The sequence below is a fragment of the Girardinichthys multiradiatus genome, chromosome 21 (genome assembly GCF_021462225.1).
Source record: "Girardinichthys multiradiatus isolate DD_20200921_A chromosome 21, DD_fGirMul_XY1, whole genome shotgun sequence".
NCBI classification, from domain to species: Eukaryota; Metazoa; Chordata; class Actinopteri; order Cyprinodontiformes; family Goodeidae; genus Girardinichthys; species Girardinichthys multiradiatus.
Window position 1 is genome coordinate 39,666,175 of NC_061813.1, and position 23,767 is coordinate 39,689,941.

General features: G+C 39.6%; 1 protein-coding gene across 5 annotated transcripts in view; it reads left to right on the forward strand.

The window, feature by feature from the left end:
* The window catches only part of nebl (nebulette), a 110,631-nt gene that overhangs the window by 22,167 nt on the left and 64,697 nt on the right, over positions 1–23,767 (forward strand). For 2 of the 5 annotated variants that reach the window (XM_047349946.1, XM_047349947.1), the window contains exons 3-4: positions 2,914–2,998; positions 10,818–10,925. In XM_047349946.1, the coding sequence (XP_047205902.1) occupies positions 2,914–2,998; positions 10,818–10,925 (193 nt within the window). The other 3 variants (XR_007035759.1, XR_007035758.1, XM_047349945.1) reach the window with 3 other exon arrangements.

Genomic DNA, 23,767 nt, shown 5'->3' on the forward strand with positions numbered 1-23,767 from the left:
CCCAACATATAATTTACAAGACCGTATTAACGGAACCATAAGAAACCAGATGAGCATTTAAACAATAAATTGATCTTATTGTATGAAACACGGAGCTACAAAGTGTGTGTGGGTGGGCAGAGAGTGGGAGCTGACATGTGGGAGGAGAGCAGGACTGAAGGATACTTGATGGGAGTGTTGAAAATGCTGGCATTGATGATTCAGTCAGAGTTTCAGGGCTGTGAATCATTTTGCTCAGATGGAGTGGATGCTGCCTCAGGAGCTGCTCCACAGCTCCCAGTCCATCATCTCAGCAGCTCAGAAAACTTCTTCCTCTTCAAACTGGAAAACTGCTCTGATGTTGCGGTAAAAAGCAGTCTGTTCTGTAGATGTTGCCGTCATATTGTGTTATTCTTTGTATCCTTCGCTGCAACATTTTAATTCTAACTACACCCAGTAGAACAGATTTAATCATTGTTCTCATTCAAAATGGTTTTTCTACCCTAATGAAAGACATTACTCAGGTACCCAGTAAGACACAGAACCAGAACACCAAGGCTGTATTTTAAGGTATGACAAACACTGCTATTTAAGGAACACTTACACATGCACAGATAGATTCAGTGATGAAGAGGCGGATCGGCTGGTCCACTGGTGCAGTCAGAACCACCTGGAGCTTAACCCGCTCAACACAACAGAGATGATGGTGGACCTTTGGAGAACAACCCACACTCCCTCCCTCCCCTCACCGTCCTCAACAACACTGTGTCTACTGGATCACCTCTAGTTTCACCTCAGGTCTCTGGTCCTGAGTCTGTCCTGTCTTCGTCCATCTCAGTAGGGTTTGGCTCGTCCACCAAACAGGACAGGTCCAAACTGCAACGAACAATCAGGTCTGCAGAGAGAATCATCAGGGCTGACCTTCCCTCCATCCAGGACCTATACAGTTCCAGGGTCAGGAAAAGGCCAGCTAACATCTCTGCAGAACCCACACATTCTGCACACACAATGTTTAGAGTTTTACCTGCAGGAGGCGCTACAAACCAGACATGTTCTCCCCCAGGCTGTCTCTGATGGACACATGAACACCTCACAGCCTGAGTGGTCAGCTACTCTGCTGGAACTGAACCAGCTTATTGCCCTGCCACAACCTGCCTTTAAAAACTGGTTAAACAAACACATATATGTACATATTGCTCTTTCCACCATAGTTTATTTATTTGTATTTAATGTCTGTATGCTATGAGCGAAGTTAAGTTCTTTGTTTACTCACAATATTAGCCAGCTAAGCAAAGCTGATTCTGATTCTGATTTTGCACGTTGAACATGTGCAACCCAGAGTTTCTGTTTCAACCTGGACATGCAGCTCAGCATCTGTTCACGTTTTTATCGTCTTCAGGCCAGATTTACTGAAACTCCATTCAGGTCTCCAGACCTGCAGCCCAACATGTTTTTGTTTTTTGGTCCAGGTCCGAGGTTCTGATTCAGCTGTAATTTCTTGTCGTTGCTCCGGATCTTTGGGTTTGTCTGGTGGCCCGTGGTATGTCTCTGGATCCCCTCTGACTTATTTCCTTTTCACGGTTCTGTTTTGAATTCATCAGCACACCGTCTTTCACAGGTCCACAAAAACTGAACCAAGACAGCTTTAAGTGAACCTAAGGAAGTGAGAAAAGATACTTAGAGAAGCATGAAAAAGGTTGTTGCTCTTATGTTTTTTTTCCTGTTTTATTTTTAAATGTGTTCATTTGCGTGACAAGCTTCAGTTTATTGAACCATTTTTTTCTTTTTAATTCATTGATTACTGTATTTATTTATTTATTTATTTTAGATTTTTTTCAGACATGCTCCAAACTTGGGATTTTTCGCCACCGTTTGGGATAAAAGTTTTGTCTCTTACTGCTTGTTTGTTTATCAACTGTCATCATTTATTGTTTTTTTTTTAGCAGGATTAATTTCATAATGTTTTTGGTTAGTTTAGTTACTTTCTACTAATTGTTTAACAAGCTTCTGACTAGTTTTCTGCCAAACATCGTCTCAACATCGGTTCCTAACAATTAAGTTTATGATGGAGCCACTTTGTTCTGTGGACAAACTCCAGCTGCTGGTTTAGATAATTCCAGAATAATTCAGACTGGAAAACATAAAAAACCAGAAACTATCCGAGTCACCTGGTTGTACAGATCTATATCATGCAGACAGTGGATGATGTTTGAATATAGACATCATCCACAGCCTGAAGGTCAGGTTTGATTCCCACACTAACAGCTGGGTGTTGCTCTTCAGTTCAGGAGTTTTGAATGGCTCCTTGTTTCAGTTGATGTGATCAGTCTGGTGGCTCATTAAGTCTTTAAAGTTACTGTATCATCAGGGATACTATGGGGGAAATTTACTGCCAAAACACAAGAGCACATATTTTCAATTTGAGAGCAGAATTTCATTCTGCTTGCACTCAAAACTTCAGCTTTCTTTCAAATATCCTCTGTTCTCTCTCAAATCCTTGTTTCTGCACTCTGATTTATTGCTTCTTTCATAGATAATTTCTCATCCTGCTCGCTTCATCCTCCATGCGCGCAAACTTGCTCTCTGGTCGGATCAAAACTGCGCTCTCAAGTTTCCTCCCTGCTCACAAATTATTTTTGCTCTCTTTCAGATTAAAGACATATCATCTCCTATCAACCATATCAGCCAATAGAATGACAGTGTGCAAATGCTAGGTCACAGGCTAAGCTGGGGTGCGCTTGTTTCCTTAGAGAGAGAACAGAGTATATTTGAAAGAAAGATGTTTTGAGTGCAAGCAGACTGAAATCCTGCTCTGAAATTTAAAATATTTGCTCTTGATTTTTGGCAGTAAATTCTATTTTTGGCAGCTTCTAAGTATGTTTAAAAACCAACCCACTCAGGTTAAAAACAACGTCTGTTCCTTTCTTCTCTCAGACATTACCCCAAGACGTCTTTCACCATCGTGGCCGACACGCCGGAGAACCTGAGGCTGAGGCAGCAGAGCGAGCTACAGAGCCAGGTGAGCAGATACCATCTCTGACCTGTAGGGGTCGCCTCTGTTCATTACTGATGATGTCATGCAGTTTGTACCCATCCTCACAGTAAGGTTTCCTCTTTGCCTTATCCCACTGCTCTATTAAAATCTCACGCTTTCACACACACATCATTAATGTTGCGAAATAGTTTGAATGCGATACAGCCAGGGCTGCACTACAGCACGAAAGCAAGTACAGTAAATTTTGTGAAGATATCAGTTAACTGGTTTTCTTCATCCCATAGTCCCAGAAGTCTAAAAATCGGCCTCTGTAAGTCGATCCAAAGGGTCAAAAATATTGTGAGCACGAAGAATCTACATGCATGACACCTGAAATATAAAATCCAGACAAGTATTGCATCAAGGGAGCTCTTCCAGGTTTTGATATTGTACACATTGATACTGTGATTCAATATATTGTGAAGCTCTAAATCCAACTTTATTTGCAGCTTTCACAGAAATTCATATTTTGGTCTACTATGAATAAACTGCATTATTAAACAAATAAACAAACAATTTTAATACAAGAACTTGTCGTCACACCAGAAACATTTGGATATTTACCAGTTTGAAGAAACAAAGAAATCTTAAAAAGTGAAAAATGATAGACTAACACTTAAAAGTGTTTAATTCATTGATACTAGTTTTTACCAGATTTTTCATGTGGTCTTCAATGTCACATTCATTCGTACTTTAATGATTTATTTGAACTCTTCTTCTACCAGGGATGAATTATTGTACAACATGATTTCACAAAGTTTTGTTTACTGAAGGCATTGATGAGCTTCAGGAATATTTCTGGCTGGGTGCTGGACCACTCCTCCTGGTAGAATTGGTAGAATCCAAACAAGCCCACATCACCAGCCTGCCACCACCATAGATAGTTGATTGCCTGACTCAGGCCCAGGCTTTAAACAGACTCTATACATTTTTAACATGTGGAAGCAATTTACACCATAATCACAACATATACTGTAGATTTTTACAGCAAGCAGTTTATTTATTAGAATATTATTTCAGTTTACCAGTAGACTTGCTCCACTATGATTGTCTTTGGTTCAACATGTTTAGGATGGTGAAAAGTTGCTCTACTATTAGACCCTAACAGCAAGTTTAGCTCAGTTCAAACATAAGAAATCTACACTGAGAGCAAACCAACCCTCTGTTAACTGTAGGTAACATACTGACAGTTCATTAGTAATCTACCGAGCTACACTTCTAAACAACATCCATGCTTGTGTTGCTGAACATGCAACAAACTGCAGCAAACACAAATGTTATTCCTGTGTGCATCAGTGTTAATGGTCCCTATGCAAATGCAGCTCTGGACCATTTCTTTATGTCCCTTATCGATAGAAAAATAATAATTTAACCTAAAACACCCAAGAAGGGTAGTTTTTGGTGTGGGCCATATGGGCAGTTGCCCAGGGTAGCATTAGAATGGGGATGTGGGCATAAATACCAGATAGAAAGATGTACCTATGTGTTAGTTTACTATTTCTTTAATGCATGTGCAGACAACAGGGAGCCGGCGCCTCCTGCTTGTTGTTGAGAATAGGTTGACCATTTTACCTGCTTCGCATTTTATCTCACCCCAGAACTGAGCGGATTTCCTGCATTTTGATTGGTTGAGGGGTGGCAGAAGGAGGAGCTTGCCCAGGGAGCCATTCATGCAGGAACCTCCACTGGTACCAGCACGCCTCAGAGTCTGGTTTGAGTCACGTTAACTGGGCTTAGAAATGCAGCTGATAAACAATCACCAATGGAAGGGAACCTAATTCCTCAAATCTGTTAGAGGTGGGAAACTGGATTTAATGTCCACTGAGGACTGCAGTAGTGTGGTCCTGACTGTTAAATCTGTTGTTGAATCATCCTCAGATCAGACGCAGCTCGCAGCACCTGTCAGAGTAACATGGTTTAATTCTGGCTGCCGTCGCCACCCCTTTGGCTCCTCACGGGGACAAAAACAAAGGTGCTGCGACGGCTCTGACTCACCTCTATGATTTACTGACAGACAGACTGAAAGCAGGTGACACGAGCGGCAGGATGAAGCAGCCTCACTTCTATGCCATATGCCGTCATCCTGTGTCTGTGTTGCTGGGAGAGGCAGTCAGCAGGCTGCAGCACAAAAGGACAGATGTCCACTCAGCAGTCTGCAGAAGGGGACACGCTGCTTCCCATGGGACTTGTTCTGCTCTGTAAAGATCAGCAGCATTTACACACATTTACACAGTTAGGTCATTTTTATTTGTTTGGCAGATCTAAAATAGCTTACAATTGAGAAAAAAGGACCAATATATGAATATATATAAAAATATGCAATCTAAAAATTTAGGGCTCCCAGAATTTAAACTATAAGAACAGCAAACTATACAAAATGTGAAAAATTTGCAAGAAAAAAAAGAATGAAATGTCTGTAAATATGAATAAACATATTGCTAAACGGCTGAAGATGGGTAGTTTTTGTATCCATCAAACTGGTTCCTTATCTGGTTCTCTTAACCAGAACCAATGTTTTCTTACCACCTCTTCTGGTCCCTCAAAGTATTTCTGAAGTGGCACCAACAATTTCCTTTCACATTTATTTGCATTGATAAAATCATAAAACACTGAGCTTCAGCTTCATAGCCTTCAGAATGAACCACATCTCTCTAATCTTCCTGGTATTTGTTTTAATATCCTCCTTGATGCAGTCAATGTGGATCAGAACATCATGCAGATCTCCACTGTTCTCCGCTGAGTCTATGAGTGGTGTTAATGAATCCTGCCTGAAACATTGTGTCTCCTGTGCTGCTGGTAAATATCAGTCTGAGAACAGATTCTGACTGAGACAGGCTGCAAATAAGCCCAAAGCATCAGCCTGCCACCAACCTGCTTGACAGTTGATATGAGGTTTTTCTTCCATTATGCTGTGTTTGGGTTTCGATCCTGAACATTATGAGCAAACATATCTACTTTCATCTTTAGAGCATCTCTCCACAGAACATTGTTCCAGAAGTCTTCAGGTTTAATCAGATGTTCTGACCTTTATCCTTTATCCTGCTAACGGAGGCCTGTAGAGTGTGAGATGGAGCCTTTGGTTTTTGGTAATTTCTTTGAGCTTCACGCTCTGACCTTGGGCTGAATCTTCTTGGGCGCCCACTCCTGGGAAGATTGGCAGCTGTCATGATGTTTTCCTCTTGGGAACAATCTTTCTCTCTGCTGAATGATGGAGTTCAGGTAGTCTGGAGATGACCTGCTAACTGTCCCCAGGTTGATGGGAAGCAACAGTCACTTCTCTAAGATCATCAGAGAATGATCAGTAAATCAGTGCATCTGTTCAGCAGCACTTGGCTGCTGTTCTCCTTCTTTAACCCTACAGTATTAGGGGATGTACTTAGTTTTTCACACACATCTTTTCAGTTTTGGCTTCATCTATAAATGATGACAGTGTGGAATCTGTGGAGTATTTTTGCACAATAGTTTCAAACATGTTTCAGTTCGGTACAATTCAGACGTACTTTATTATTCCCAAGGGGAAATCACATGTTGTAATTCATAACAAACAGGTTTCTTCAATGACTTTAAATAGTTAAAAATGTACTGCAGATGTTTGGATGTTTGATCTGATCTTCAGAAAGATGTCCATCTGTCAGAGTTCCTAGTTAATAACCAGACGTCCTCGTCCTTCACACTAACAGTGAAGCTGGCTTGTTCTCCAGCAGGATGCTGATTATAACAGACAGTGACCCTGTGCAGTTGGACCGGACACACAGCTACTCTGCACCGTGTGGGAAAACACACGTATGTTTAGCAGTGACCTAGTTCTGCACAATGATCTCACAGGATCATGTGATCTGATGATGTTTTGTGGGGTCCTCAGCACCAAAGCTTCTTCAAATATGCAGAATCCAATTTATTTATGTGTTTAGACTTAAAAGTAAACATTTAAGAGGTTCAGTTCAGAACTTTTAGGACTTGGAGGATCTAAAATCAAGACCTGAACCATTATTTTGTGGACCAGAACCCCAGACTCATCTTCACTGTTAACATCCATTAGAATCCGCAGAGGTTCTGTGGTTCAATGCTATCAGTGCAGGCTTGTAGCATCAGCTTCTTACTGGGTTTTCTGTGATTTAGTTCATGGGTTTGTCGTCTGAGCTCAGCAGGAACTGATTATTTGTTCTGAAAGCAGGAACAGAGGTTGTGGAAGCAGAACAGCATCACAGGCACGCTCTGAGTGTCTGAGTCATATTTCTTCAGTTTACGGCCTCATACACGTCTGTTCTGAGGCCTAATGGCCCGTTACTGATGACTGATGGACACCAGCATGGGGGACATTATGTCCAGATGAGCTGCAGCATTTCCTCTGAAGGTCAAACTGAAGTGCAGGCAGGACCCGCAAATTAAAGGACCTCCTATCCTGCTGAGTGAGCTGTGAATCTGCTGGTTGCCAGTGAGGCGGCAGATATACTATAATTTTACTTTGCTATGCAGTGGTTAATATAAAACCTTTTAAAGCATACAGCTGTAATCAGAAATCCAGATCCAGTCCTCATTGCTTATTATTTTCCATCCTGTTTTGAGCCCTTTAAATGGTTCTTGATCAGTCGTTTTCCAGGCTTTTCCAGAGATTTTCTTTAGACCTTGAATCTGGTCCTTCTGTAGGTTTCTTCCTGCTTGAGATGAGTGATTGAAGTTAAAGTTCAGTCGATGGATTCCTTTAACCTCTTCATCCAGAATGAAGGCTTCACTATGGTATCAACAATGTACCAGAATGTGGACGAATGTGCATATTGAGAACATATGAATGACTCAACATCGCGTGTGTTTAGTTTTTCACAACTGTTGTGAGCAAATCTCCCTTAGCGAGGTGGTTGTGGTTTATTATTAAGGCTAAATAAGGTTGCAAATAAAAACTGAATTGATGTGAAGTTTGGGACATTTTCAGAGTAGTGCAGGATTCTACAAATCATCTGTTATTGTGATGGAAGAACTGTCCAGAAATAGTCAGGATCATACAGAAACACATTTTCTCCAACTGTATTTAAATTTACTGTTCCATGGCCAACCTTCAATATATGTAAAATTCCAGGATTAATTTCATTATTTCTATTAAAACACTATGGAAAGGCTCTAACTTCCATTCCAGGAACGCCGAGGCTTACAGAATAGCAGGGTTAATGGAGCGGGGTGGCAGCCTACCCATGAAGTAGGGTCAATGTGTAACGTGTGGGTTGGTCATCAGGAATCTGAAACAGGACTGATGCCAAGGCAACAAGCTCATCACACCCACACCAGGCTGGCAGCACTGCAAGTGGGTTACTGTAACTCTCTGGGTCAACTGATGCTCAATGCCTCCTACCTTTTCTGCTAAAACAAAGAGAATCACACCATTCTGATCAGCTGCTGCTGAAACAATCTACATCCTTCACATACCAATAAATACTGCTCTGTTCTCAAGCTTTTGGTATGAAGGAATCTCCCAGCTGGGCTAGTTGCAGGATGGACCCGTCAGGCTGTCTGATTAAAACCCAAACCTGAATGGAAGTCGGATTGTTTTAACTAAAATAAATTGGTTGAGGATGGATAAATAGAACTGAACCTATTTTTGTTTCAACTAGGTAATTTTTAGGCACTCTAACAGCATTATCAGGTACTTTGTTACCAGCAGCCATGTAAGGATTTTTGGTCTAACAAGGGCGATTCCCAAAGAGACATTAGCAGAAAACCTGGCATACAGTAAGTAATCAACTGAAGGATGATAGGAAGTGTGTGTAGGACTTATTCCTGTTCATTTGGCCTGAAACTGGTGTTTTATTTAATGAAGAAACACCATGCTGAGGTTTGACAAAAGAATCTGGCTTCTAGACAGAAAAACATAAAGAAATACATTTATGTATGTTCATTAAAGCAAAACATTCAATACATAAAACCTCTTATGAGAAAAAGTTTCTCAGTTAAAGTAAGTATGAGAAAATGTAATTAAGCAATCTCTAAGGAGTCAGATAAACTTTGTGATAAGTACACCTGCAGAAGGAAATAATCTTAGCGGATCATTAGCCAAAATGCCTGAGCTGCACACGCAGTGGGATTAAAGAAGAAATCACATTTTAAAGCCAGAAATAAAAGCTCTCTCACCTTCTCATTACTCAGCTGTGGGAGTTACAGTCAGAGTTTATTTAAAGCTCTGAATGAAGCTGATTGTAGCTGGTCTCTGAGTGTTGAGAGGGGTAATTATTACTGCTGTGTGAGCACATTCAAAGGTAAAAAATCCACCCTCAGAAATCATCATACATCCCCAGTATAATCCAATTAATGAGTTCCTGAGCTGCGTCTCACCTCTCACCTGCAGCTGCAATGCATTGTGGTCTGTCTTCTCCTGGGTTTGGTGAAGAACAAGTGTATATCATGTCTCTACATGTTTTTTATTCATGAAATTGCCCATTGTACTTTACAAAGATTTGATGTGAAGAAGTAAAGCCTGATTGTAAAGTGGAAGAAAAAAATGATGCATTTTCATCATTTTGTTTTTGTAAAATCTGAAAAGTGTGGCTTGTATTTACATTCAGCCCCATGCCTGTCTTTTGGGGTTTGTCTCTACAAGCTTTGCAGATCTTCCAACTACACCTTTGTCCATATTTCTTTGCTAACTTTTTCAGGCTCAGTCAGATTGAACATCTGTGAATATCAATTTTCAATTCCTGCCACAGATTCTCAGTTGGATTTTGGTCTGAACTTTGACTAGGACATTCCACTATAACCCGTTCTGTATGTTTGGGTTGTTGTCCTGCTGGAAGGTGAACCTCCACCCCAGTCTTGAATCTTCTGGAGACTCTAACAGGTTTTCTTCGAGAATTGTCCTGGATTAAGCTCCATTCATTTTCCCATCAAAGACATAACTCTTCAGCATCATGCTGCCATCACTGTGTTTCACCATAGGAATAATGTTTTGAGAGTGATGCACACTGGTACTTTACTGCTGCAAACAGGGTGAAAAGGTCAATTTGGGTCCTATCTGATCAGAGCGCCTTCATCCATGTGTGTGTTGAGTCCCCTAGATGGCTTCTTATGGCTTTCTTTCAACGATGGGTTTCTTCTTGACACTCTCCCATAACGACCAGATTTATGTTGACATATTATCTCACTTGAGCTATTGATTTCTGCAGCTCCTCCAGAGTTACCCTCTTGGTTGCTTCTGTGATTAATGCGCTCGTTGCCCAGGCTGCCAGATTAAGTAGACCTCCATGTCTCGGTTGGTCTGCACTTGGTCCATCCTCTCTCCATGTTCAGATGATAGATTGAACAGACCTCTGTGAGATGTTCAAAGCTTGGATATTGTTGCAGAACCTGAGCCTGATTTAAACTTCTCCACAACGTCCTCCCTGACCTGCCTGTTGTGTTTCTTGGTCTTCATGATGCTGGTTGTTCTCTAGAGAACCTCTGAGGCCAGAAACCGAACACCTGCAGTTAGACTCAGACTGAATTGAACACAGATGGACTCTATTCACCAAGTGGTTTCAAAAGGCAGTTTTATTTAGGGGTATCAGAGTAAAGGGGGCTGAAGGCAAATGCATCACACTCTTCTTAGATTTTTATTTGTAATTTCACTTTGCAGTTTTATAATATGTGTTCAGTATGTGTATTTGTACGTTTTGTCTATTCCATATAAAAGCCCAACAAAACTGAAGTTTTTTATTGTAACTTGACTACATGTGGAAAAGTTCAAGGGGTTTGAATATTTAGGGAGGCACTGCAAACGCTGTATAGTGTTTTTGAGTTAAATGTCCCTTTAAAGCAGAGCCGTTGTTGTTTTTTCCTGCAGGTGAAGTATAAGAAGGACTTCGAGGAGAGTAAAGGCCGAGGGTTCAGCCCGGTGTCCGACACCCGGGAGATGCAGAGACTCAGACGGACTCAGGAGCAGATCAGTAACGTATGTAGACTGACTTTCTGTCCGTCCTGGCGTTTGACTCCTGTCTGCAGCTGTGTGTGTGGATGGGGGGTGCACTTTGGTCAGTGAGCATAGTCTGTATGTGACATACACACAAAAAGATCTACGTGCTGCCTGCTGCAGTTGATGCGGTTGTTTGAAGAGGAGGTTCTCCTACCATTAACGTAAGTGACCTGCAGCTTTTCCCTAAGTTATTAAAGAAATAAACTGTCATATTTTCTACAACAAAATTCTGATTTTTGGCAACAATTAGTGAGTGAAATATGGTTTTTCTGCCAACTACAAAGTGAAATAATGTGGATTTTAGTCTCTGAAGAGGTGATTTTAAATAGAAATGCCTTTTTAATGGATATGATAGTAGTGACAAAATCTGAGTTCTTATAATGAATTAAAACTTGATGACATGTTAAAAGTTCATGTTCTTTTTTTTCTGGTTGACATAAAGAGTCTGTATGCAGACAGATGCTCAACTTGTGACCCCCGAAGACCTGCTGACCCTCAGTTGATGACACCCTGGTGAATTAGTTCCTTGTTATTTACATTTATTTCACACACATCACTCCACATCAAACGTTTTAATGTTAACACATTAACGTTTTAATGTTAACACCAGCCCATAGACATATGACATTAATAAACAGTAATACAACAAAACTCTGCAGGCATTTTAAGGTTATTCTGTTGGATTTTCTGAATTTGATCGTTGGATGTTTTTTTGAACATTCAGAAGAACCATATTTCACTGAATTACTACGTTTTCTCTCTGGTAACCTGCCTTATAGAAATTCTCTCTCTGGTTTTCCGTAAGATCTACTGATCTAAGGTGATCTGTTATCGCCTTTTATCGCTCTGCATCTCATTTCATGAACACGTTAGCTTTACATTTGTCTAGTTTTACATTGTCATCAAGTGATGACATCATTGTGCTGCATTAAAACATCACAGATTTAGCTCATTTGATAATAACATGTCGTTTTCTTGACGTGGAGAACATCAGTTAAGAACTGAAGGTCCAAAAGACCAAACAAAGCCTCAGAAGAGAAGCATTTAGGTTCTGCTTAGCGGCGGCAGATGTTTTTACTAATGAGTCTCATGAAGAACCGAAGGTCGATCTTTCTTCATGTGTTGCGTCGCGGTCTATGACTGTGAAAGAGATTCAGTGCTGGGAGGAAGGTGAGCTGATGTGATGATTCAGACTAAAAACTCCTGAATGAAGAGAGTTTTGGCCTTTAACTGAAACATCAGCAGGACAGATGCTTTCCAGCATCATCCAGCCTGCTGCCATGGTAACCGATGCATCTGCATTGGTCTCAACTATTATTGAAAAAATGTACAACTGTTTGCATGAAGATACTTTTACTCTGCCTGGTTTTTACTTAATATTATCAAGAGATCAGTTAATAGTCTTTATGTCACAAACGCTTTGAGTTCAGTTGTTCTTTAATGATACTTTTACTAATTTTGAGAGTGATGACTGAAGCAGTTGGTATTCAGTGCCATGTTTGAGCAGCTGAGAGTAAAGCTGCCTCATATTTTACCTGCCAGACCTCTGAAGGGATAATAACTGACTGAGATAAATATGAGTTCCTTAGTTTCACTGGTAAATTCACCTCTAAATCATATTAAAAATATCTTACATCACTATATGACCTCTTTGTGAAAGGTTTTCATTATTTATAAAGATTGTTTGCATGCAGGTGAAACAAGAAGCAACTTCATCAAAATCCTTCATACCTTGATTGTTAATGGGTTACCAAGGCAGACGGAGCCTGAAATCAAGGCTCATTAACTTTATTAACAAACGTGTTAATGGCGTTTTTCAGTCTGAGTCCATGCGTGAAGATGCTTCTCTAAAACCAGGCGGGTTATCACTGACTGACGAGGCTGTAATAAAAACCACGTCCCAGAATTCCTTGAATGCAGTCCGGTATCATCATGGTAGTGGAGCTTGTTTCTCTCTCCGTTCCACACTGCAGAACCTTCTGTTGTTGGTTTTCAGCACCGTGGTTTGCAACAGATGGTCATTTGGCTCTGGTCACTCCTTTATCGGGTTCTGTTTACATCCAGAACCATCTGATGGCCTGATCCCACTGCCAGACTACCTGCTGAAAATCGTTTCTTTTCCCTGAGATGGAACAAAAATAACTCCTGATTCTGCACATACGTGTTCTTCGTCTTCCTCTTGCTGGTTCCCTCTTTCAGTTTACTAAAAGGCACAGACATGCTCGCAGATTGGACGTTCTGGTGTTCTCAAAGGTTCATCAGCTGTAAAACATTTAAATGCTGGCTTTTTTAAATCTGTGGGAATGAATATTGGACTTAAACATGTTCCCAGGTTTAATAGAACTTAGATTTTCCCAGTTCTTTGTTCCGAGACATCTCAATGTCCTCCATCTCTATGGCTTTCATTGTTTAGGTTTTCTCTGTTTTCTTTCTTTTGCGGATTGAAAAATTTTGTTTCACACTGATTTAGTTTCTTAGAGAAAGCTGCTGAAGGACACCACAGGGAGCCTCTACACCTGCTGCTTCTCTGTTAGCTTTGGACCAGTCTCTGCTCTAACAGAACATGAATCCATCTAGTGGATATGGTTTAAAAATGCCAACTAGTTTATGTTCTAATGTTTACATATCAGGACATTATAAAAGTTCTAAAAGGTTTTAAATCAAACCTCACACCATGTTCCTCAATGTCATTATTTATTAAACACAAAAACTAAGTACACCCCTCTGCAGGACTTCTGCAGGACATTAACAGAGTCAACACTTTCAAATAAAACTTGCTGAAAAGAAATTCAGAAACCAGTTTTAAAATGAAGGCGTTTTCTTTGGGTTCGTGTTCAGATGAAGAACAAAGAAGCAGGAAAGAAAGAAGTGATAAAGTCTCTGCACTTGACTCCTCCTAAGACTCTGGAAATTTAGCAAGCTGCAGCTGCAGAGTCAGGAAATCCTAAACAATCAACAGATACAGCCACTGCATGACCCAACAATGTTCCAGCAACAGTAATTCTCACTAGTGGTTTTCTACTCATTTGTCTCTCAAATCACTGTGGAGGAATCCTCCTCTTCCAGCGTTGCTTCAGGTTTTCCTCTCTGGAGAAGGATGGACTTCAGATAATCTGGGTTAGGGTTAATAATAACCCTAAAAATGGCCTAATAACCCTTCCCTGAATGATAACACACAGGTTTATGCTCAGTCTTGGATTTGATCAGCAGCACCTGCTGGTATGTTTACATTCTGTTGAGTTTATGCAGAACTTGAAATTTTTTATTTATTTTGTCTGATAAATAATGACTGAGGTATCTTCCTTCTCTTTTTGGAAACCTGAGGTCAGATTATAATCCGTTTTTACGAATTTTTTATCTCATCCTGATTGTTAAACTGTAGACCCGAGAGAGGGTGTACTTTCTTTTCAATGTGATTCTGTGTGATTTCTAAAGAAGGAGCATGAACAGACACCCGTTAAAGGTCAATTTACTACAAATTAGTGAAATCTAGTGACACAAACTGCAACCAAATTAGTCCTCTATAGCAGAGGTTTGCAACCTGTGGCTCCCGAGCTGCATGTGGCTCTTCAGACCCTCCGCTTTGCCCCAAAATCCTAAAGAATTGAGTAATATTTTAAAATGTAAAGGTTGTTCCTACTCGTTTAACATTTCGACAAAGAATGCCAATAATAGTTTAAGTGAATATAATTTTTTATGAAGTAATAGGTTACAAACTACGTGTTTTATGTCATTTTCTATGAAAACTGAAGGTTCCTTTGAAGAAAATGTGTTCAACCTAAAAACAAAAATAAAACGGTTCTTTATTTTCAAAATGTAAACACATTTCTCATTGTATGTACTATAAAAACAAGCTAATTTGTTTTGCAGAGTCATGCTGTGTTTGTGACTGTTGTGACCATCTCAAGAGGTCCTACATGGCCAAAACACTGTGAAATCCCCTGGAAAGACCATCTTCTACCTTTTAGGTCTATGTGGTATGCAGAGCAATACCAAAGACTAAAACTTACATTTCTTACTATGTCTTTGATTTTCTTCTCCTCGTTGCCCCTGATGGGTCGAATTTTAGTGTAGGAGGTCCAGGGACAGCATGTTACATTCCTTCTAGTATACAACACTCATATGAGTGTACTTTAAGCACATCAGTGTGCACATACTTGATCAAACACACACACACACTGAAGCCATAACTGGCAGTGTGTTTTAGATGAAGGGAACGGTGGAGATAAGGTCTGAAGTGTGGGGCTAAATGTAGAAGTCAGAGGTGATAAGAGGTGCTGCTGAACTGACATTCAACCATCGCTGCAGACGGTCAAGAACGAAGCAGTTCTGTCACAGTCGGGTTAGAGGTTTGAAGTCCAGGAAGACAAAGGGAAAGCTGGATGATCACTGAATTACAGAGCTCTAAATCACTACTTGGTATCCTGAAGAAACAAGAGCTGAAACATCCAGGAAGGAGGCTGAAAGTCAGGAAGCCACTGCAGGACATGGACAGACAACCACAGATCGAAGGTGAGTGGAGGACGCAGATCCATTCATTTCATTTCCAAATGAAAGTGATCTTACAGATATTAAAGAAATATTTGGGTAATTCCCACATTACAATCCTAAAGGAAGCTGGAAAAATTAGAAGAATCCAACATGGAGGCAAGCAAAGACAAATTGGTGACCTTGAAAATCAAGTCTGCTCACAGGAGAAATAAGACATGTTGCAGTTTTAACTAATTAAAGACATTAATTAAACAGCATTTTTCGAGCAGCTCTCGTAAACTTAAAAACCCAAAAAATATTTTAAGTGTTAATCTTAGAAATGTAGCTTTCAGCAGCCTTTGATGCTGGGGATCAAATTATGTTTAGTTATTAAAGGCTCTGTTCCCAACTAGTTTCAATCATGTGACAAACTGGAGATTTTCACTGTATGTCGGGCACTGTTCACTCAGGGGGTTCCTCAGGGGTGTATCCTCAGTCTGCTCTTTATTTTGTATATCCTGCCTGTTAAGGACATCTTAGAGAATCAAATATCTTTTTTTTTTTTTGAGAAGTTCATGCAACGTTCTCCTCTTTGTCACCTAACAGACAATGCATCAGGTTAAGTTTTTCTGTGTTTAGAAAGTCTGAAAAATAAAAAATTTATATATTTCTAATGAAGTAATCCTTTCTACAGAGGTGACCAGAATGGAGGCAGGAAATGACTCGGCTGCTTCAGTGTCAGATGGAGGGATGGAAAAAATTTTAACAGTGGAGGGAAAGAAAGAAGAGTTTCTCCAAGAGACGGTGGATACGTTGGGGGGAACAGTTGTTTATAAGACTGCAGGAAGGATGGATACGGAGGAGAAGGTGGAGGCTGGACAGGAGGAAGAAACGAAGAAGGATGAAGATGAAGCAGAGGAGGATGAAGAAGAGGAGGAGGAGGCAAAAGCAAAGAAGTGTTTGGGACATTGGGAGTCTGAGGTGAGAATCTGTTCTGCTGCTTTATGACTTTTTGAGTTAATATTTATTCTAAAGGTTGATGGAAGAAAAATGAATTAGAATCTCAAAGAAAAAATTTGCAGATTTTTATTAGATAACTTCAGTTTGGAATAATCTCAGCGAAGTCATTTGTTATATCTAGAACTGGACCAGAATTTAATTAGAATTCCTGAAAACATTTCTGCTTCATCAGTTTTGGCCTCCAGTGATACAACTGAGCTGCTGATCATGGAAAACATGTTTAGGTCCAGTTAAAACATGTTAAAGATGTCTAGGTCCAGTTAAAACATGTTAAACATGTTTAGGTCCAGTTAAAACATGTTAAACATGTTTAGGTCCAGTTAAAACATGTTAAACATGTTTAGGTCCAGTTAAAACATGTTAAACATGTTTAGGTCCAGTTAAAACATGTTAAACATATCTAGGTCCAGTTAAAACATGTTAAACATGTTTAGGTCCAATTAAAACACGTTAAACATGTTTAGGTCCAGTTAAAACAAGTTAAACATGTCTAGGTCCAGTTAAAACATGTTAAACATGTTTAGGTCCAATTAAAACACGTTAAACATGTTTAGGTCCAGTTAAAACATGTTAAACATGTCTAGGTCCAGTTAAAACATGTTAAACATGTTTAGGTCCAGTTAAAACATGTTAAACATGTTTAGGTCCAGTTAAAACATGTTAAACATGTTTAGGTCCAATTAAAACACGTTAAACATGTCTAGGTCCAGTTAAAACATGTTAAACATGTCTAGGTCCAGTTAAAACACGTTAAACATGTCTAGGTCCAGTTAAAACATGTTAAACATGTTTAGGTCCAGTTAAAACATGTTAAACATGTCTAGGTCCAGTTAAAACATGTTAAACATGTTTAGGTCCAGTTAAAACATGTTAAACATGTTTAGGTCCAGTTAAAACATGTTAAACATGTTTAGGTCCAGTTAAAACATGTTAAACATGTTTAGGTCCAGTTAAAACATGTTAACCATGTCTGGGTCCAGTTAAAACACGTTAAACATGTTTAGGTCCAGTTAAAACACGTTAAACATGTCTAGGTCCAGTTAAAACACGTTAAACATGTTTAGGTCCAGTTAAAACACATTAAACATGTCTAGGTCCAGTTAAAACATGTTAAACATGTTTAGGTCCAGTTAAAACATGTTAAACATGTTTAGGTCCAGTTAAAACATGTTAAACATGTCTAGGTCCAGTTAAAACATGTTAAACATGTTTAGGTCCAGTTAAAACATGTTAAACATGTCTAGGTCCAGTTAAAACACGTTAAACATGTCTAGGTCCAGTTAAAACATGTTAAACATGTTTAGGTCCAGTTAAAACATGTTAAACATGTTTAGGTCCAGTTAAAACATGTTAAACATGTTTAGGTCCAGTTAAAACATGTTAAACATGTTTAGGTCCAGTTAAAACATGTTAAACATGTTTAGGTCCAGTTAAAACATGTTAAACATGTTTAGGTCCAGTCAAAACATGTTAAACATGTCTAGGTCCAGTTAAAACATGTTAAACATGTTTAGGTCCAGTTAAAACATGTTAAACATGTTTAGGTCCAGTTAAAACATGTTAAACATGTTTAGGTCCAGTTCAAACATGTTAAACATGTTTAGGTCCAGTTAAAACATGTTAAACATGTTTAGGTCCAGTTAAAACATGTTAAACATGTTTAGGTCCAGTTAAAACATGTTAACCATGTCTGGGTCCAGTTAAAACATGTTAAACATGTTTAGGTCTAGTTAAAACATGTTAAACATGTTTAGGTCCAGTTAAAACATGTTAAACATGTCTAGGTCCAGTTAAAACATGTTAAACATGTTTAGGTCCAGTTAAAACATGTTAAACATGTTTAGGTCCAGTTAAAACATGTTAAACATGTTTAGGTCCAGTTAAAACATGTTAAACATGTTTAGGTCCAGTTAAAACATGTTAAACATGTTTAGGTCCAGTTAAAACATGTTAACCATGTCTGGGTCCAGTTAAAACATGTTAAACATGTCTAGGTCCAGTTAAAACATGTTAAACATGTTTAGGTCCAGTTAAAACATGTTAAACATGTTTAGGTCCAGTTAAAACATGTTAAACATGTTTAGGTCCAGTTAAAACATGTTAAACATGTCTAGGTCCAGTTAAAACATGTTAAGCATGTTTAGGTCCAGTTAAAACATGTTAAACATGTCTAGGTCCAGTTAAAACATGTTAAGCATGTTTAGGTCCAGTTAAAACATGTTAAACATGTCTAGGTCCAGTTAAAACATGTTAAACATGTTTAGGTCCAGTTAAAACATGTTAAACATGTCTAGGTCCAGTTAAAACATGTTAAACATGTTTAGGTCCAGTTAAAACATGTTAAACATGTCTAGGTCCAGTCAAAACATGTTAGACATGTTTAGGTCCAGTTAAAACATGTTAAACATGTCTAGGTCCAGTCAAAACATGTTAGACATGTTTAGGTCCAGTTAAAACATGTTAAACATGTTTAGGTCCAGTTAAAACATGTTAAACATGTTTAGGTCCAGTTAAAACATGTTAAACATGTCTAGGTCCAGTCAAAACATGTTAGACATGTTTAGGTCCAGTTAAAACATGTTAAGCATGTTTAGGTCCAGTTAAAACATGTTAAACATGTCTAGGTCCAGTTAAAACATGTTAAACATGTTTAGGTCCAGTTAAAACATGTTAAACATGTCTAGGTCCAGTTAAAACATGTTAAACATGTTTAGGTCCAGTTAAAACATGTTAAACATGTCTAGGTCCAGTCAAAACATGTTAGACATGTTTAGGTCCAGTTAAAACATGTTAAACATGTCTAGGTCCAGTCAAAACATGTTAGACATGTTTAGGTCCAGTTAAAACATGTTAAACATGTCTAGGTCCAGTCAAAACATGTTAGACATGTTTAGGTCCAGTTAAAACATGTTAAACATGTTTAGGTCCAGTTAAAACACGTTAAACATGTCTAGGTCCAGTTAAAACATGTTAAACATGTTTAGGTCCAGTTAAAACATGTTAAACATGTCTAGGTCCAGTTAAAACATGTTAAACATGTCTAGGTCCAGTTAAAACATGTTAAACATGTTTAGGTCCAGTTAAAACATGTCTGAGCTTCTGAATCTCACCTGACGTCAGAAACAACCAGCAGAACCTCCCATAGTCCGAAACTCGTGAATAATTTCCCTGCTGAGAACTCCATGTTCTCCAACGTCTTTGAGGATTTTTGCTACCCACCCTGTGTGTCTCTGTGTTGACCTTGGCGTGGGGCGTCGCCAGGCACGGCGGCTCAGAGAGGATTAGCCGGAGTACAAATGAAAATATCTCATTATTAGCCTTTGATAGTGAGGGTTTCTGGAGGCTGAATTCAGCCTGCTGAGAGGCGAAGGATTAATGAAAGAAAGGGAAAAGCTTTTCCTGATTAACTCGTTACGAGTCAGACGATCCAGCGTCTTACTGCCTAGTCATTTCTCCTGTTAGTTTTTTTATCACTGTCATGTTTGACTGCTGTTCCTGAAAATAACAGCACCTGTGTGTGTTTTCAGGCCTCCACAGATGGAAAGCCTCCTCTGCCTGATCCAGCTTTCAACAGGAGATGCAGTTTGATCCTCAGTGATGTGAGTTTAGGTTTTTTTACCACTTCACAGTCTGACCTTCAGGAGATCCATGATTGATGTTTTTTTTAAAGCAGAATCTAAATCGGAATAAAAATACAGAACTCCACCTCCTTCAGGAGGAATAACTCCCAGCAGTGACCTCCTGTCTGACCTCATCAGTCTCTCCCATCTTTGTGGAGGAACTCTGGTTCATTCTTCTTTCCAACATTGCCTCAGTTCAGCATTTATTCAGGTTTGGTTTGGACTTTGACTAGGCCATTACAACACCTTGATTATTTTTCTGCATTCTGTTGTAGATTGCCTGCTTTGTGGAATCATTGTTCTGTTGATGACCCAGTTTGGTCCAAGCTTCAGGTGTCAGACAGATGGACTTACATTTGACTCTAGAATACTTGGCATAAAGAGGAGTTCATGGTCCATTCAATAACTGAGTGTCCCAGGTTCTGTGGCTGCAAAACAAGCCCAAATCAACATCCCTCCATCATCGTATTTGACAGCTAGTAGGACCTGTGTCTGGGTTTCTCCAATCACATTAATGTGCCAAACATCTCATGTCTACTTGTCTACTTTGGTCTGATCTTTCTAAAGGACGTTGTCCAGTCGTCTCATGCTTCATTCAGATATAACTCAGTAAAGTCCAGCTGCTGTTTTCCTTGTAGAGAGACGAGGCTTCCTCTGTTCACCGGGGCTTTCTGTCATTTCTCTGACCTTGGGCTGAATCTGCAGGCTCGTCCACTCCTGGGAAGATTGGCAGCTGTCAGAAAGGATTTAATAATCCTGTCTCCAGAACGATAGACTCCAGATTGTTTGGAAATTACATGTTATTTCCTGGGATCTGGTTTAGTATTTTACGCTCTGCTGCTCCATGTGGGTTTAGTTGACTCAATAGTTTCACACTATGTATGTAACTAACTTTAGACCAGATCCTCTTCATCATGTCCTGATGAACTTGCTGATTTGTGATAATTTAGTGGCGTGTGTTCAGATGTCTCAGTGAAACATCTCTAAATGCTGCAGATCATTAAGTTGACTGTTATGACCTGATGTTCTCAGAGACGTGGTGATAAGGATGCTACATTATTTCTCCAACATGGATCGACTTGGGAGAAAAAGTGATGTTTACAGAGATATAATCTGGAGTTTCATAAATAAACCATCTCTGAATGTGAGCTGCTGTTTTCTGCCTCTTGTGACGCTCCTTCTAATGATCCAGCCGTGGGCCTTTATTCAGCTCAGATGGAGAATGTTCTCGCTCTTTGACTCCTGCTGCAGATAGCTCAAATGGAGCTCAGCTGGATGGAGATGCAGGATGTGGGAGGAGGTGATATTGATTCCCTGGTGCGATTCAAACTCAGCAGAATGACTCATCCGGCAGGCAGGTCGGGTCGCTTTAAGAAACAACTTTCCTGGTTCCTGCAGCTGCTGCGGTTCTGCTGCACGGCCGCGTTTAAACTAAAACCATCAGAAGGACTCCAGACTCTCTGCCACTCCCTGCTGGATCAACCTGATTTCTGCTTCTGTCATCCGGACGCTAACTGCCACCCCGAAGGCAGATCAACCCCAAAATATTGCTGTTTCCATGGAAACGCCAACAATCTCAAAGATGTGCTCATTCTCCATCAAGCAGAGCAACTGCAGAAGAAACAACACGTGGAGAAGAAACTGTTCTCTGTCCTCTTTCACAGATTGGCTCCAACCTCTTTGTTCTCTGTTTGTGTAGAAGTTTCTAATGAATCTGGTAAAAGTTCACATTAAGTCTTCTCTTTATTTAGAGCCGCACTCGACGTTAAACTAGTTTTAGGCCACTTTATTACATTAATATCAGAATATGATTTTTTAGTCTGTCGGTTCTAAGGTTTAATTTCACAGATCCTCTTTACTTTAGTTGTAGCTTTTTGACCTTTTTGACCTTTAGTTGATCTGCAGACTACTTCCTGTTTCTTTCTTTCATTGTAGGGCCATTTATTCCCATCCTTTAGTCAAACTAAAATGATATTTCTGATTTTGGATACGTTATGATGTGTCCTGAGCTTTCACACCCCTTGGTTTGCTTTAGTGTCTCTGATCCTGGCTATGGTTTATTTTCCATGTTTCATTCAGTGCTTCTGGTCTGTTTTTATTGTTTTATGCTATGATAGAAAGGTTTTTATTTTGATCAGTTGGGACTAGGTGAGATTTCACAGCTAGAATTCAGACCACTGATTATAACAGAGTTAGATTAAAGATCCTTGTGGTCATAAGAGCTGCACAATGCATCCAATCACAATATGAATGTGGACAACATCTCAAAGGACTGCTCAGATTCAATATTTGGTTGGCTCGCGTAGTTCGAGCGCTTTGCATTCACTCTCTGTGTCAGTGATGTGTTTGACCTGTTGGATGGACTCTTACTGCCCCTGATACCCACACCTGACAGGGACTGGGATCCAAACGCTAACCCCTGGTGATGCAGATATCATAAAGAACAAAAAGAGCCAAGCAAATATGTTATCATCGCTGCGTTAAATTGTAAGATCTCCATCACATGATTTTGTGCAGGTCTTCTGGGCCTTACATTTTCACACATTTGCAATTTGTTGACATTTAAAAAAAAACTAGGACAACACTTTTATGCAGGAAAAAGTAAATATGACTTTCATGCAAATGAAATGCTTTAGAAGAAGGATCTCCAACTCCAGTTCTCAAGATCCGATGTTCCGCATGTTTTAGACGTTACCCCGTTCTAACACGGCAGATTTAAATGGCAGAAGTAGCTCCTCTGTATGTCATGAAGTTCTGTAGGAGCTTCATAATGACCCATTCATTTGTTTTATGTGTGATGAACCAGGAAAACTTCTAAAACATGCAGGACACCGTTCCTGGACTAACTGTGGTCACTGTTACTTTAGAGTTCTTTTGCAAAAAGAAAACTCAGGAAAATGTAACATTTTATGGGTTCTGGCTTTGATCTGAATGTTTTTTGGATTTTTACTGTATTTAAAAATGGTGTACATTAGAAGTTTAGGTTCAAATGGAGCTTCCAGTAAAACTAAAGCAACAAAAAACTTTAAAGATTATACTTTTTTCATTCTACAGCTTCAGATTTCCCCTTTTTCAGGGTAACTCAGTTGCGCTTCCTGTGACTGAAGAAGTTCAGCTGATAACGCTCCTTCATGTCTCCTCCTAAATGCAGGTTAGATATAAGGAGGACTTTGAGAAGATGAAGGGTCAGAGTCTCTTTGTGCCCGGAGCTGAGCTCATCCACTCCAAGAACATCAGCGCTGTGATCTCTGAGGTGTGAACTCATGGAACTAAGGACCAAGCTGATGAAAAACAAACTCATCTGTCCTTATAAAACTGATGATAAAACTGTGATGTTTTCAGTATAAGTACAAGGAGGAAGGGAAGAAGGAGGCGTCCATGTCTCTGTACTCTATCCTGCCGGAAACTCCAGAGACGCAGCACGCTAAAGAAGCTTCAGAGCTGCAGAGTGAGGTGAAACATCTTCACATGGGGATCCACTTCTACACCTCTGCTGCACTAATACTGACATTAACCCTCTAATCGCTGGACAAGCAGTGAATTTGCTGAAAAATATAATCTACTGCTAACAATAGTTTTGACTGAAAGCAGGTCATTTGGTGGTGCATATATACCACAGTGGTAATATTATTGAGGTTATTTTTGACCATCATTAAGCTGACTTTTAATATTTCACGAACAAAGTAATAACTGGTAGTTATAATAGATTTA